General features: G+C 30.0%; 2 protein-coding genes across 4 annotated transcripts in view; one reads left to right on the top strand and one right to left on the bottom strand.

Annotated features, from left to right (window-relative positions):
• LOC127290524 (odorant receptor Or2-like) overlaps positions 1-16,593 on the bottom strand; it is a 169,461-nt gene that overhangs the window by 34,737 nt on the left and 118,131 nt on the right. The gene's annotated exons all lie outside the window — the stretch shown is intronic.
• The window catches only part of LOC127290520 (TOX high mobility group box family member 3-like), a 228,154-nt gene continuing 227,058 nt past the window's right edge, over positions 15,498-16,593 (top strand). Inside the window, exon 1 of one of the 3 annotated variants that reach the window (XM_051319143.1) lies at positions 15,498-15,516. Coding sequence is in view for 2 of the 3 variants with exons in the window: in XM_051319141.1 (XP_051175098.1) it covers positions 16,544-16,586 (43 nt within the window). In the remaining variant the exon portion in view is untranslated. Of the gene's footprint in view, positions 15,517-15,725; positions 16,587-16,593 lie in introns of those variants that run through there. The other 2 variants (XM_051319141.1, XM_051319142.1) reach the window with 2 other exon arrangements.

Below are 16,593 nucleotides of genomic sequence, written 5' to 3'. Positions count from 1 at the left end.
ATTTTAAAGCATCAATTTCAATTTCTTTTTTTCCTTTTCAATTTTCTAAGAAAATTGCAATCATTACAATATATCTTCTCTTGGATCGACGGATAAAAATGTAAATTGGCATTTAGATGAAATTTTTTCTTTTTTGTTTCATTTAGAAAGGATCATTGATTATATGTAAAGGTCAACCTTTTGAATGTCGATTCATCTGTCTTGATTTTTTTTTTATCGCACGAGCGAGTATTATATAGAAAATTGTTTGCAAAGAAAAGAGGAACGCAAGGAAAATTTAACTCACAAGAGTTTTAGTTTGGAATCCGGAAGAATGAAACGACCGCGTCGTAAACCACACTATATATATATATACAACAGTTTTGGAATTTTGCTGCTAAATTCTCAATGGCAAAATCGTGACAAAGACAATGCGTTCAGAATAATTCCATAACTTGCATGTGCGTGCTAACGTTCATCACTCACAAATTCTTTCATTATACATAGACATCTCGTAAAAACAATCTGACGACCCTCTATGTAGATATATAAATTTAAGTTCCATATAAAACACAAGTTTTACAAACCACTTGACAATATATAGAAAATCGTAAAAATTAATATATTTTTGTAAAATAATATTTTTTTACATTTTCACTTCCTATTTTTCCATTTTCCACTCCACTTCCACTTTTTCCCATTTTAACTCCCATTTCCATTTTTATTTTCACTTTTTCCATTTTCCACTCCACTTCCATTTATACTTGCACTTTTTCCAATTTCCACTCCTACTTCCAATCCCATTTCCATTTTCATTTCCGCTTTTTCCAATTTTCATTCCCACTTCCACTTTTCCCACTTTCCCTTTCAAATCCACTTCTACTTTTTCCAATTTCCATTCCCACTTCCATTTACACTTCCAATTTTTCCAATTTCCACTCCCACTTCCATTTACACTTCCAATTTTTCCAATTTCCACTTCTACTTCCAATCCCATTTCTATTTTCATTTCCGCTTTTTCCAATTTCGGTTCCCATTCCCACTTTCCCTTTATCTTTCACTTTTTCCAATTTCCATTCCTATTTTAAATCTCATTTCCATTTCCAATTTTTCCAATTCCCATTCTCACTTCCACTTTTTCTAATTTTTAATAAAAGATGGAATTTCAATTAGAAAATTAAAAATGGAAATTGGAAAAAGTGGAAATGGAAGTAGGAATGGAAATAGAAGTTGGATTGTAAATGGAAGTAGGATTGGAAATTAGAAAAAGTGGAAGTGGGAATGGAAATTAGAAAAAGTGAAAGTGGGAATGGAAATTGGAAAAAGTGGAAGTAGAAATGGAATTAGGAAATGGAAATAGAAGTTAAATTGGAAATGGAAGTAGGATTAGAAATTAGAAAAAATGGAAATAGAAGTTGGATTGTAAGTGGAAGTGGGATTGGAAATTACAAAATGTGGAAGTGGGAATGGAAATTAGAAAAAATGGAAATAGAAGTTGGATTGGAAATGGAAGTAGGATTAGAAATGAGAAAAAATGGAAATAGAAGTTGGATTGTAAATGGAAGTAGGATTGGAAATTACAAAATGTGGAAGTGGGAATGGAAATTAGAAAAAATGGAAATAGAAGTTGGATTGGAAATGAAAGTAGGAATGGAAATAAAAAAAAATGGAAATAGAAGTTGGATTGTAAATGGAAGTAGGATTGGAAATTAGAAAAAGTGAAGGTGGGAATGGAAATTGGAAAAAGTGGAAGTAGAAATGGAATTAGGAAATGGAAATAGAAGTTGGATTGGAAATGGAAGTAGGATTAGAAATTAGAAAAAATGGAAATAGAAGTTGGATTGTAAGTGGAAGTGGGATTGGAAATTACAAAATGTGGAAGTGGGAATGGAAATTAGAAAAAATGGAAATAGAAGTTGGATTGGAAATGGAAGTAGGATTAGAAATGAGAAAAAATGGAAATAGAAGTTGGATTGTAAATGGAAGTAGGATTGGAAATTACAAAATGTGGAAGTGGGAATGGAAATTAGAAAAAATGGAAATAGAAGTTGGATTGGAAATGAAAGTAGGAATGGAAATAAAAAAAAATGGAAATAGAAGTTGGATTGTAAATGGAAGTAGGATTGGAAATTAGAAAAAGTGAAGGTGGGAATGGAAATTGGAGAAAGTGGATGTAGAAATGGAAGTAAGAATGGAAATTTGAAAAAATGGAAATAGAAGTTGGATTGGAAATGGAAGTAGGATTAGAAATTAGAAAAAATGGAAATAGAAGTTGTATTGTAAATGGAAATAGGATTTGAAATTAGAAAAAGTGGAAGTGGGAATGGAAATTAGAAAAAATGATAGTGGGAATAAAAATTTAAAAGTAAAAGTGGGAATGGAAATTGGAAAATCTAAAAGTGGAAAAGAATTTAAATATTCATCCCCCTGAGCTTTCACGATGCTTAATGAAAAAAATTAATTCTATACTTATAAAAAAATTATTTGATTCAAATAATCCGATTGACGATCTCGTATAATAATTTAAAAAAATAGAAACGATAAATTTTCATAAAGATAAAAATATTTCTAGTCATATATACTTTTGAAGTATTTTTTATAATACAAAAGAAGTGTAATCCTTACTTTACTTCTAAGAACCAGGAGATGATGAATTTTTAAAAGAGGTTCTTATAAAACATCAAAGGGGCTTTCATTTTTCCACAACATTTATAGAAAACTCGTTTCTTTAGCTTGTCAAGAGAAAAAAAAAGATGGGGGAGAGAGTTTGAAAGAAGGGAACATAGAAAAAAAAATAAAAAAAAAAGTTAGGGGCAAGAGAGAGAGAGAGAGAGTGGGGGATGGATATGAGGGTGTGGGCTTTGGGAATGGGAATAAAATACAAGTCACATCATCCCCCGCTTTCTGCCACATCTCTTTTCAACGTTCCGCATACCTCGTGGCTCTCTTGGATCAAAGGACGATGGGGTCAAATGAAATTGGAATCGCGATTGAAATAGCTTGTAATTCTTTTGCTTGGCTTTTCATTCGGGAATATTTTATATCCATCTGTGTCTCATCACTCTCTTTCTCTCCCTTTTTTTTCTCTCACTCTATATATATATATACATATATGTTCAACAAATTTTCCTTTTATCATATAAATTAAATCATTTTTAGTCACTTTTGTTAATTGACATATATTTTTTATGTTACAAAAACATTTAAAAATTTGTTTAACATAATTGAAAAAAAAAATTTTTTTGTAAAAAAAATGAAACAATACAAAGAATTATTTTTATATTCAAAACCTTGTTATTGGAAAATCTAGAAAATTTGAAAAAGATTAAAATTCAGTTTTTGACAAAGAAAATAATTTCAATTGTTTATTTTTTTATTTTCAAAAACAGCAATGAGGAAATAAAATGAAAAATTTTTTTTTTGCATCTTAATCTTTGTTCAAGTTAACAGCATAAATTTTTCGAGTTTTCGTCATACATATTTTCCTCTTCCATATATGTATTTTACGCTCTGGAAATTTCATTAGAATTCATGAATACAAATTTTTGTATATAAAGATTAAATATTGTTGAGTAAACAATGTTTGTATGGAGAATTTTTTTTTTTTTAATAAAGAAAAAACATTCCGAATCTGTATTATAAATAAATAAATAAAAGTGTATCAAAATTTAGTGAAAAAATAGTATTTAGAAAAATTATATGTTAAAACGTAGTTTAAGTGATGCAGACGGAAGTTGCTGAATTTTTTAAAATTCCAAAGTGGTAAAAGGCAATTTCAGTCAGCCAGTGGGTCCAGCTAATTTTTTGTCATTAGTAGTTAAACCTGATTTAAGTCAGACAAAAGCTTTTTAATTTTTTGAAATTCTATGGGGCACTTTTTGATTGGACCAAAAAAAAAAAACAACAGAATCTTATGAATTTTTTAAATTCCAGTTTAAGTAGAAAAAGGCAGTTTTAGTCAGACAAAGTGTTTATCGTATTTTTGTTCTCAGTATAGTAAAACCTGTTATAAGTTAGACAGGAAATTAAAAAATTATATTTCAATTTAAGTAGTAAAAGTCAATTTTAGTCAGTCAGAATCGATACCTTTTTTGTCAGTGGTAGAACCCGGTTTAAGTCAGACAAAAGAAATCGAATTTTTAAAAATTGCAATTCAAGTAGTAAAAGTCAGTTATAGTCAGTGAAAATATTTTCAAAATATGTTTTCTCAATTTAATGAAACTAGAAAAAAAAAATTTAAACAAATAAAATTCTTTGTTTCTCAGTAGTAAAAGAAGATTTGAGTCAGCCAAAAATATTTCGAATTCATTGAATAATGGAGATATTTACTTTCCCCAACCGCCATACTGGATTCGCCATTTTGAATTTCAGAATTTAAAAAAAACTAAAATATAAAAATAAATTCTTAATAATTATTCCTATTAATTCGAAAGAAAAACCTAATTCCCTGTAATAAAATTATTTCATAAGGAACAAAAAAAAACAGATCCTTTTATCATTCACGAATAACAAGGCAATAAGAGAGACTATATATATATATAGGTATATATTATATAAAAAAGACAGACTTCCAGAGGCTCTTGAGAAAATCTCAAATCTAAAGATGAAACTTTTCCTGGGACTATACACACGAACTGGAAAATCCATTTCGTTTTAACTTGACTCGTTCGAATTGAATGTTTTGTAGTCGCAAGTTTAGTAGTGGGGCGAATCACATCGTGGTGGGAAAATGGGGGTTGGAAAGAAATATAGACGGGGGGGGGAGGGAGGGAATGAGAAAGAGAGAGGGAGTACCGCGAGGTGGGCTATATATTCTCTCCTCTCTCTTTCCTTCTATAAATCACATTTATCAGGAAAATGGTAGAGAGAAAGAGGGCGAGAGGGGGGGCGAGAGGAGATTGTCAGAGGGGTGAAAGGAGTAAGGGGTATTCTGGGGGTAACATCCCTCGGGAACACGAAAGGAAAGGGAACTCGCGGATATTGATTCCCGCGGGATATGTGCGCGCGCGACGCGCCGCGAACGTCCGCGTGTTCTTTAGCTACATCCGACAATACAAAGGGGATGCCTAGCAGTTACCTTTTACGACTTTTCAAATTGAAGTAACGGCCTCAAATTTTTGCGCCCAACTATACACATTACCAAGATTGCTATCGCTACGCAAAAAAAAAAATTCTCCCCCTATTTTCTTGTTTCTCTCGTGTGTATTATATTTTTCTATTTCTTATTTGTCTGATTTAATTATTAATTAAATTATTACTTATTTATAATAATTATTATTATCACTGATAATTATCGCAAATAACTTATTTCAAATAGTTAAAAAAATAATTTTATTTTCAAAATAAATTTTCTTTTTTAAATAATTTTATATTAAAACTTAATTTTTTGTCAATTATTTAATATTTGTCTTTCAAATAAATCAATTGAAATACTGTAATTTTTATTTGAATTATTTTTCACTTTAATAGAAAATATTTTTAAATTCAGTCATTTTACGCTTGAATTATATTTTCTGATATTTTTCTTTTGGATTTTCTTGCTACTACTATTTTTCTTTTCTGTATATTACTTTTAGTTTATTTTTTTCATTTTTGTTTTCATTCGTCTATTTTTCCTTACTCGAGTTGTTTTTTTTTTATTCCCTGATCTTTTTTACCCCCCCCCCCCTAATAAAGCCAATACTTTTTTCCATTATCGTTTTTATTTTTCTTTTGCAAAAAATTTGCAAAATTAATGCTCTAAAAAAATATAAATACAATAATATAACAAAAGTGATCTTAAAAATTTTTCTTTACATTCTTGAAATATTAAATTGAAATTCGAAATAAAAAAAAAAAACCATATATTTCTATTATTATCTTTATATTATATTTTTCTCTACTTTTTCTTTTCTTCCTTTTTTCTCAACTTTTTTTTTTCTCTTTCGTCCCTGTTTTCTATACTTATTTTCCTTTTTCAATAATTCCCCACTTTTTCTTTTTATTAAAAAGTTTCTTTCTCCCCCATCGTATCTTCTCGATTGTAAAAAGCTCTCTAGCAAAAATTGATTAATAGTCTATTTTTATATCCAACCTATATATATATATATATTCGTAAACAGTGAGAAATTCGAAAAAATATATTTGCGGAAAACAAGAATTTTTTTTATATATTTTTGTACCGAGCGCTTTTGTTTTCTCTCTTTTTTTTATGACAAAAATTAAATCACTAGTTTGATAAATAAATTTGTGTTTTAATTCAATTTTTTTATCAGAGAAAAACAAAGTTTAAAAAAAAACAAAGTAAATAAAATGTCGGGAAAAAAATACAGTAAACAGGAGATTAAAAAAAATATATATATGGTAAAAATCCATTTTTTAAAAAAGAAAAAAAAACAAAGTAAATAGAGAAAACAATTTTTTTTTTAGAAATTTCTATTATTAAAATAAAAATTATGAATTCAGAGAGAAAAAAAATTATATGCCTTTTTTATTATCATAGAAACAACAGAAACATTTTAATTTTTATCTGAAATCATAATTCTGCAGAAAATATAAAAAAAACAAACTTTTTTTTTCAAACAAAAAATAAAAAAAAATTACAAGTTGAAGATAATAAATAAAATCTAGTGAAACTACGTGAACTAATCCATTAAAAAAATTTACTGCCTCCTGGATCAGACACAGCAGCAATATAAACGAAAATTCATGACAGTAGTATAAACTGTTCTCGGTCAGACACGTAAAACACTAGATGTAGAAAACTGTCTTTGTTTTTTCGTTATTTATTTCGCTGTTTTATTAAAAAAAAAAAAAAAGGAAATAAATAAATAAAACTTTAATTAAAAAATATTTACAAGATTGTAAATTTTTTTTTTAATAAAAATAAAAATTTATTACCTATTCATAAATTGTAAAACGATCTATTTACAAAAGAATATAGATAAACAATGTTTCATGAAGGTAAATTATAAAGAGACGTGATTCGAATTTCCACCGCTTAATGAGAAGCACTTGTATATATGCTTTCCAAGTTGCATAAACAATAACTAATTACAGAGAATAACAAGTAAAGTAAACAATACGTAATTTATACATATTCGCTCAATTAACACATAAATTCAATTCAATTTACTCTGTTCAATCATTATTATTTGTTTTATTAGAAAATATTAATAGTTTTAATTATTTGTTAATATCTCCAAAAAATCGTTATTATAAAATTATTATTAAAAAAAAAAAATTTTTTTTAAATATATTTCAAAATATTTAAAAATATTAAAAATTATTAAAAATATAAAACAATATTCAAAAAATATTAAAATTAAACAATATTCAAAAAATATATTAAAAAAATCGTTTTATGAATTTAAGTTGATTGTAAAACCGATAAAATTTTTTAAAACTTATAAAAAAATGTAAATTTAACATTTTTCATTTTAAATTAACATTAATTTAAGTTTCAACGAGAGACGTCATTTGAATTCACTTTTGGAATTGACAATTTTCTTGTGTATACAGCAAAAGTCTTGCAACGTGAAAATTAAATATGTATAAGATATATCAATAATTAAATCACTTTTAAGTCAAGTATAATATTATATATTAAACTTGGAATAATGTATCTATTGAATTAAGCATTAGGTAAATCTAGTTACTATTTCGTTAGCATACAGTTCTGATAGGAGATCTTTCTCTCTCTCTCTCTCTCTCTCTCTCTCTCTCTCTCTCTCTCTCTCTCTCTCTCTCTCTCTCTCTCTCTCTCTCTCTCTTTTCTCTCTTTCCTCATAGAAACGGAATTTTATTTTCCTTCGTTATACATGCATGAGGGATTTATATTCTAGTTTAATTATCTACATTTCTGTCTCTTATATTTCTTTCCCAACCCTCTCTTACCCCCTTCCCTCAGTTGAAACTCTCTTTTCCTTTTACTTTACCATCCATTGCAGAATAGGAGAAATTATTATACCGTAGAATAATTTCCTGCAGAATAATTTACTTCACTCCTCTCTCTCTCTTTCTCTCTCTATTTCTCTCTTTCTGCTTATCTTCTTTTCTCAAAATCCCAAACTAAGAAATACAACATTTCTAATGAAAACTTCCCCTCTGGATTCTCTTTCTTTCTCTATCGTTTTACTTTGTGGATAAATATTTGAAATGGAATTTAAAAAGGGCTTTTACTTATATTGAGGGTGGAGAATAATTTTACATTCGAGTGGTATTGAAGAAATTTGTTATCTCTTGAAATCGACATTTTTCTTATTTTTTTTTTACTTTTATTTTCAGCATTCACGAAATTATTTCTTTCAATTATTATTTACGCGTATGTTTTGCTAAAAACAGAAAGAAAGTATTTAAGCAAATTTTGAAAATTGAAAATAGAAATAAAAAAAGTAAAAATGGAATTAAAAAGAAGAGAAAATGAAAATAGAATTTTTTATTCGTTTCATTTATCTGAAATTGCAAATGACCGAATAAATTATAATTATAATTATTATTAATTATAAATATAAGTAATACAATTTTACACTGAAAAAAATTTATCCGAAATCTTCAACTACCTTTTGATAGTTGAGTGAAAAGAAGTTAAAACAATTACTTTCTTAGTTAGTTTAACAATGTTTGTGTAGTTAATTTCATTATTTTTTAAGAAGTTAAAAATATTAGTAGTACAATTAACTTAAAAATGTAGTTAGAATTTAAAACTAACTACAAAATCTTATTATATCAACTACATTCTTAGTTATTTTAAATACTTTTTAGTAGTTAATACAACTTTTAAAATTGAGTTGAGGACCTATTGTACTATACAGGGTAGTTAAAAAGTAGTCAAATCTACTACTCATTTTTTTTTAATGTATATATAGATAATTTTTTATTGGTCGATTTTGAAAATTGTGCCAAAATCTTTTGTTTGTTCGGCCATTTGATATTTCGGACAAATGAAAATTTTGAATTGTTTGTTTGGAAATTTGCAATTTTGGACAAATAAAAATTCTGTGAAGTGAATTTTTGGTTTATATATAAATATTCTCATATAGAAAATTGGTTATTCTGTAAAATAATAATTATGAAAAATTATAATAAAATTCTATAAAATGAAAATTACTAATGATTTGTAATTATTCATGCGTCAAAAAAAAAAAGAAAAACATCAAAACAATGAAATTTAAACGCTTCATGCTCCATTAGACGATAAGAAAAAGGAAACAGGCATTTAATTAGTCTCATTTAAAAGGCAAAATAGAAATGTTAATGAAATGGGAAGTTTATTGTTCCTCAGGGTCACTTTGAAATCTAGAAGCAGGGTCATGGACGGGTCAATAGACTTGAATAGTTCTTCAAGTCGAAGCGTTCGTCATCAATTCGTTTATCTTTCATCTATCTCCTTCAGACTCTTCTCTCTCTCTCTCTCTCTCTCTCTCTCGCTCTCGCCTTCTCTCTCTTAAAGCCTTGACTTGGCTTTTAACAGCACGGTTTGTGAACTTTGGGGTTGAAAGTGAATGGGGCAGTGGAACGCAACCCTAAGGTCGCCGGATGCCACGATAGAGTGGTATGAGAGTGAGAAAGAGAGAGAGAGAGAGAGAGAAAGATAAGGATGGTAATAAGGGTGCGAACATTGCAGACGCCCAGTGAAAGGTCCAGTGGCGTAATATGAAACCAGATTATTGGAATCAGGTCTTATCGTAATTCCCTGTTCTACATTAACTCACCATTCACTTTTCTCTATACATGTATTTATAAACGAGACTCACTTCTTGAAATGTGACTACTTTCACTTTAAATAGAATTTCATTCTCGTCCAAACAGTCGCAATTAACAGTTTATAGATTTTTTTTCAACTCAGACATTCAAATTTTGATTATAGAATAAAAATCATTTGGTTTTTGAGACAAAATTATTCTATTGTATTAACTAAATTATTTTTATATCGTCACTAAATTTTGTTTGAAAATTTTAAAAACATTCAACTGCAAATAATTCCCGTGGAGAAATTTTGCCAGGTCCCAAAAGAGGGGCCGGATCAGACTGCCCTATTAGGGAATGTAACGCCGCACCTGATGTGGCCCTGATTAGGAAATCTACATTTGGCCCTGATCAGGTGTGGTGTTTCATTCCCTACTAGGGCCCTGGTAGGGAAGTTTCTACACTGTAAAAAAAATTAGGGAGTTATCAGCGCCGGGAGTTAGGAGTTAAATTTTTCGAGTTAAAAATCAACTCAAAAAAGGAGTTAATAATTAAACTGACTCCATAAAACGAACTCCCTAAGCATAAAATTAACTCGTAATGGCATTAACTCCTTTCGCTTCAACTCCAAAAGGATGGGACTTTTATAGCATCACCTAGGGAGTTGAAATTCAAATCCATTTTTTTTTACAGTGTACACGTGTTGTCTTGATCTAACCAAACGTTTGATTGAAATAACTCTATAGCTTTATTTCAATCAACAAAAATTATTTAACCAAACAATTTTGTTGCAAATATAAAATCTTTTTTTTTTTCAGTGACAATTACTTTTTATTAAGATACGCACTTTTCTGTTATTTTTCTTAAGGTACACTTGTATTATTTTTATTAAGGTACAAAGAGAAAATATATATAGTAAACTTTTGAAATTCCTAAGAAAGGGACATGTTTTCTAGTTACGCCATTGGGAAGGGCAAACGATGAGAGGGTGAAATGTGAAAGAGAGAGAGAGACAGAGAATGAAAAGCATAGAGTGAACCAAAGCGAGAGTGAGGATTGCAAGGCTGGCTTGCTATAAGCTTCAAGGGGTGAGTAAGAGAGAGAGAGAGAGAGAGTTAGTGAGAGAGCGAGAGAGAGAGAGACAGAAAGTTGGTGAGAGTGAGTCAGAGAGAATCCAGATATCACGCCTGACCCCACGGTCGTCGTGTATACCGCTTCCTCGCGTCCTCTTGCTGGCTCGGGGCGAAAACCCACCGCATAAACCCGCACGTCGCTCCACTACAATGCTCTATCTATATATATCTCTCTCTCTCACTCTCTCTTCCAACAAGTCTGCCAGACATCCTATACCTGATACTACTACTACTACTACGTTTATGCTACTATCGCTGCCGCTGTTACTACTGCTACTGCTACCATTACGATTCATGAATGAAACCCACGTGCAGATACCACGTGTTTATATACCAGTGACCAAAGCACCAACATTGCGGCCACATATAGAACTTCGTCCCAAGAATAGAAATTCAATTGGACGCATAAATGATAGGGCAAGTGTTGCACTTAATAGCCATCCAACTCTTCTGACAAGAGCGACTTTAATAGTTTTTACAGCACGAAATACGTTCACTTTTACTGCATAACATGTAAAAGGAAAAAGAATTTTTTTTTTCCTTTTTAGCTATGTTAATTTCTTTTTAAATTTCATTTCGTTTAATTAGTAGTATTTCACTAATTGCTGAAAATAATTTCTTTTATTGCTAGCAGTAATTCAGTAATTGTTAGTAGAATTATGTAATAGTAGTATTTAATTATGTAATAGTATTATGTAATTAATGGATTACTAGTTGTAATCCATCAATTACTAGTAGTAATCCAGTAATTGCTCGTATTAATCCACTAATTATTAGTAGTAATCCACTAATTACTAGTAGTAATCCACTAATTATTAGTAGTAATTCACGAATTACTAGTACTAATCCAGTAATTGATAGTAGTAATCCACGAATTACTAGTAGTAATCCAGTAATTATTAGTAGTAATCCACGAATTACTAGTAGTAATCCAGTAATTGCTAGTAGTAATCCAGTAATTGCTCGTATTAATCCACTAATTACTAGTAGTAATCCACTCATTATTAGTAGTAATCCAGTAATTGATAGTAGTAATCCAGTAATTGATAGTAGTAATCCAGTAATTGATAGTAGTAATCCAGTAATTGTTAGTATTAATCCACTAATTACTATCATTAGTTAAATAAGTAGAGATTATATAACTTCTAGTAGTAATCCACAAATTCATTATATCATCCAACTAATACCTAATATAAATCCACTAATTACCAGTATTAAACTACTAATAACTAGTAGTTGTAGTACACTAAGTAGAGATCAACTAATTACTAGTAGAAATCCACTAATTCCTAGTATTAATCCACTAATTCCTACACGGAGAAAAAGAAAAAGTAATTTTTACTACTTTCAGAGTAAAACTGGACCAACTCGAAGTTTCTGCGCATCTCTGGCAATTTTTACTCCAAAAATAGTAAAATTTATTATTTCTGTAGTAAATTTTACTGTTTCCGTAGTAAGTTTTACTATTTCTAGAGTAAATTTTACTATTTTTGGAGTAAAAATTGCCAGAGATGCGCAGAAACTTCGAGTTGGTCCAATTTTACTCTGAAAGTAGTAAAAGTTACTTTATAAAAGAAATCTTTTTTCTCCGTGTAGCATTAATTCACTAATCCCTAGTATTAATCCATTAATTCCTAGTATTATTCAACTAATTCCTAGTATTAATCTACTAATTTCTATTAGTAGTAAGACACTAAGTAGAGATCAACTAATCATTAGTATAAATCCACTAATTATTATTAGTAATAATCCACCACTTACTAGTGTTAATCCACAAATTCCTAGTATGAACCTAATAATTTCTAGTAATAATCCACAAACTACTGGTATTAATCCACTAATTCCTACTAAAATTGGTAGTACTAGCAGTATTAGCTCACTAAGCAGAATGCGGCTAATTACCAGTAGAAACCCCCTAGTTTTTAGTTTTAATCCAGTATTAATTAGTAGTAATCCACTAATTCCTACTATTAACCTACTATTAATTGGTAGAAATCGACTAATTAATTAATAAGAATCCTGTACTTTTATATTGTAGTAATTGTAATTCAATTTCTATTCATAAAAAAATCATAGCAATAGTAATAGTGGAAATAAACTAATAGCTAGTAGAAATAAATTAATAGCTAATAGTAATCAACTAATTACTATAGTAATAATCCACTCAATACATTGTAGTTCAGTATTTAAATTTACCTCAGAGGATGCTTACATGTTTTAACTAAATAAATGGAAATGAAACATTTTAATAAAACTTGTTCCAAGTTTTCGTTGTGTGTGTGTATGTGTGTGTGTGTGTGTGTGTGTGTGTGTGTGTGTGACAATTAATAATTTACATTCAAAATGATAATGATGATGATAGTTGTTGATCACTTGTTTAACGATACTATAATATTACAAGTTTCTTCGAGATCTTGGTTATTATAATGCAACTAATTTAAATATTTAGGAGATAGTTGTTGTTTGTTAGTTTATAATAGCTTCGTCGAAACGAATTTTGATTATATTTTTTTATATTGTCAAAATTTTGTTCCCAATTTATTTCAATATCTATATATTAAATATAAAAAAAAACAAAAAATAGAATCTACAAAAAAAAATTTTAATTTGCAAAAGTATATATCTAATTAAAAACCCAAACACTGGCTAAGATATAAAATCATATTATAATTTTATGAAGAGGCAACCATTCTATTTTAAAAGCTTTTTGTTTTAACTCTCTAAGCTTGCAAAGTTTCTAGTTTTTGAATGCTTAAAATATCCCTGTTTAAAAGTTGGATATTTTAAAACACCCACACACACACATACACATACACAAAGTTTCTAAAGTAAAAAGTTTTTTTTTTATTTTATTTTTCCTTATTCGAAACTTTGCAAAATTAACAATTCCAATTTTCATAAGATTCTGATTAAAGTTTCTTTGTAATGAAATGTGGAAATTTTATTTTTACGAATGCCTCGTTCATATTTCAAAAAAAGAAGATTACTTTTTAGCTATAGATATTTTTTTTGGTTGTAACTGACAGTTATAGTAAGGGTAGTAACGCATTTATTGTGTAGTTATTAATAATAACTACCATAAACAAGAATTTTTAATCGTTAAAACTACAATTAATTTTAATTACCATATTGATTTTTATTATATTTATTGAACTACTTTCGATTGAACGACCAATGGTTGAATTACGATTGATTCAAATAATATTGATTTAAACTATCATTGATTGAAATACCATTCTTTAAAGTATCACTGATAAAAATACCATTGGTTGAACTAATATTTATTCAAACTACCATTTACTTGAACTACTATTGACTGGAACAACCATTGATTGCAACTACCATTTATTGAAACTACAAATGATTGAAACTACCACTAATTGAATTATTATCGATTGGAACTACCATTGATTGAAACTACTATTAATTGAACTACTATTGATAGAAACTGCCAGTAACTGAACTACTATTGATTGGAACTACCACTGATTGAATTATTATCGATTGGAACGGCTTTTTATTGGAACTACCATTGATTGAACTACTATTAATTGGGACTATGACTAATTAAATTATTATCCATTGGAACGGCTTTTTATTGAAACTACCATTGATTGAAACTACCATTGATTGAACTACTATTGATTGGAACTACCATTAACTGAACTACTATTGATTGAAACTACCACTAATTGAATTATTATCGATTGGAACTACCATTGATTGAAACTTCTATTGATTGAACTACTATTGATAGGAACTACCAGTAACTGAACTACTATTGATTGGAACTACCACTGATTGAATTATTATCGATTGGAACGGCTTTTTATTGGAACTACCATTGATTGAACTACTATTAATTGGGACTACGACTAATTAAATTATTATACATTGGAACGGCTTTTGATTGGAACTATCTCTGATTGAACTACCATCGATTGAAACTACCACTGATTGAACTACATTTGATAGAATCTACCCTTAATTGAACTGCTATTGATTGAAACTACCCCTGGTTGGGTTGCTATTGATTAAAACTGCCACTGATTGAACTACTCTACTGATTGAACAGAGGAAAAATTCCCAAGCGCTGGGAATCGAACGCACGACCCTAAGGTCAGCAACCTGTCACCCCAACCACCTAACCACGAACGCACTCTATCAGACATTTACCATTTCTCCCTATACAGTCTTTCTATTACCATTCATTGATGATTCCAATGAAAATATTTATCAATAGAACATTTTTCTCCATTTCTTTCAACACGATTCATCTTTAATTATAAACAATAATTTTATTTACTGCTATCATTGTGATTTTCAAAAAAACAATATCAAACCCTAATCAGCGTATTTTAAATATCGCAGGATATAAAAAATTCAGTTTCTCAGAAAAAAAAAATCCTCGAGTAGCCGAAGCTATAAAATCGGAAGCTGTACCAGACAGGCGCGTCGTCTTTTATCAAAAAAAAAAAAAAAAAAAAAAAAAAAAAAAGAGACGCCTGTCGTTAAGTTCGCGGTGAGTATTCTCCGAGTGGTTTTCTCTTCTTTGGATGTTATCCGCGTATCTGCCGATTCGACGCGGGCCGTTCGCGTAACCGGTGTTGTTCTGCGCAGAAAAGAGCAGTCTGTGGCGAATCCTGGTGGAGGTCGTGAAGCTCATCCTAGTCTGGTGCCGGAGACAGATATGGCGAACACGAACGTATAGAAAGAGAGAGATAGGGGGCCTTTGCAGGTAGGTAGATATATATATATATATATATATATATATATATATATATATATTTGAGAGAACGTTCGTGTGGTGAGTTGGTGGCGTCGGCTGGCTGTCGGTGACGGTGGCGACGGTATAGAGGGCGCGGGGGAAGGAGGCTGAAGAGGGAGGGGTGGCGGCGGCAGCTAGGGTGGGTGGGGTGGAGCGCAACATCCAGCTCTCGCGGTGCACTGCATCTACGGCGACTATCGCGGCAGCACGCGCCGTGTACCACGAGACCGACCCAAAGACCTTCGCGACCCAACCTCACCCTAATCTATCTCCGCGTCGTGCCGTCTCTAACCTCTCACACCGAGCGCTGCTTTATTCAGGGGGATTCCCTGACGCGTCGCGTGCTCTCTCTTTCTCTCTCACTCTCTCTTTCTCATACCACTTAACCTAATCGTAACTTTGTCAAAGACAGTCCACCACGTGTCTTCCATCATTTTTTTTTAAATCCCTGATTAACGCTACTTTATTTTTTTTTCCTTTTTCTCACTGTGGCATTTTTTTTTTTTATTATTTCTTTTCTCCAATTGTGATATTTTTCTAATTTCGAAAAAAAATTTTTCCTTTTTTTTTTTTTGTTTCAATGATTTTTGGAGGACAATTTGATGTAAATTATTGGTGAAAGTGACTCGTGACGTGATCGAGTGAATACACCGGTTGGTTTACCACTCGATGACAAGCGGTATAACCGCGATGTAATTGCTCGTTCGACAAGAACGAGGTGCGCTCGCGCGTTAGCGCGTCGCCGCAGTAAATTAACGTCACAGTCGCAAACATTTTGGAAATAAAAAAAAAAAAAAAAAAACGGGTGGGGGATAATTGATCCGTTTTTTTCGATTTTTGAAATTTCTTTTTCTTACTAATTAAATTATTATAGGCAATTTTATACTCTTTTCCCTTAAGACTAAAACGATTTTCAATAAAAGAAAAAATATCATTAGGTATTAAAAAAAAAAAAAAAAGTGAAATATTAAAAAGTGGGCGAATAAATAAACGTATCATGAGCGACGGAATTGTCGGTGCAATAACAATCAGTTTGTTCGGTATTAA

The sequence above is a fragment of the Leptopilina boulardi genome, unplaced genomic scaffold (assembly GCF_019393585.1).
Source record: "Leptopilina boulardi isolate dan_hultmark-lab unplaced genomic scaffold, ZJU_Lbou_2.1 LbouV2_70, whole genome shotgun sequence".
Taxonomy (NCBI): Eukaryota; Metazoa; Arthropoda; class Insecta; order Hymenoptera; family Figitidae; genus Leptopilina; species Leptopilina boulardi.
This window is presented reverse-complemented; position numbering and strand designations above follow the sequence as displayed.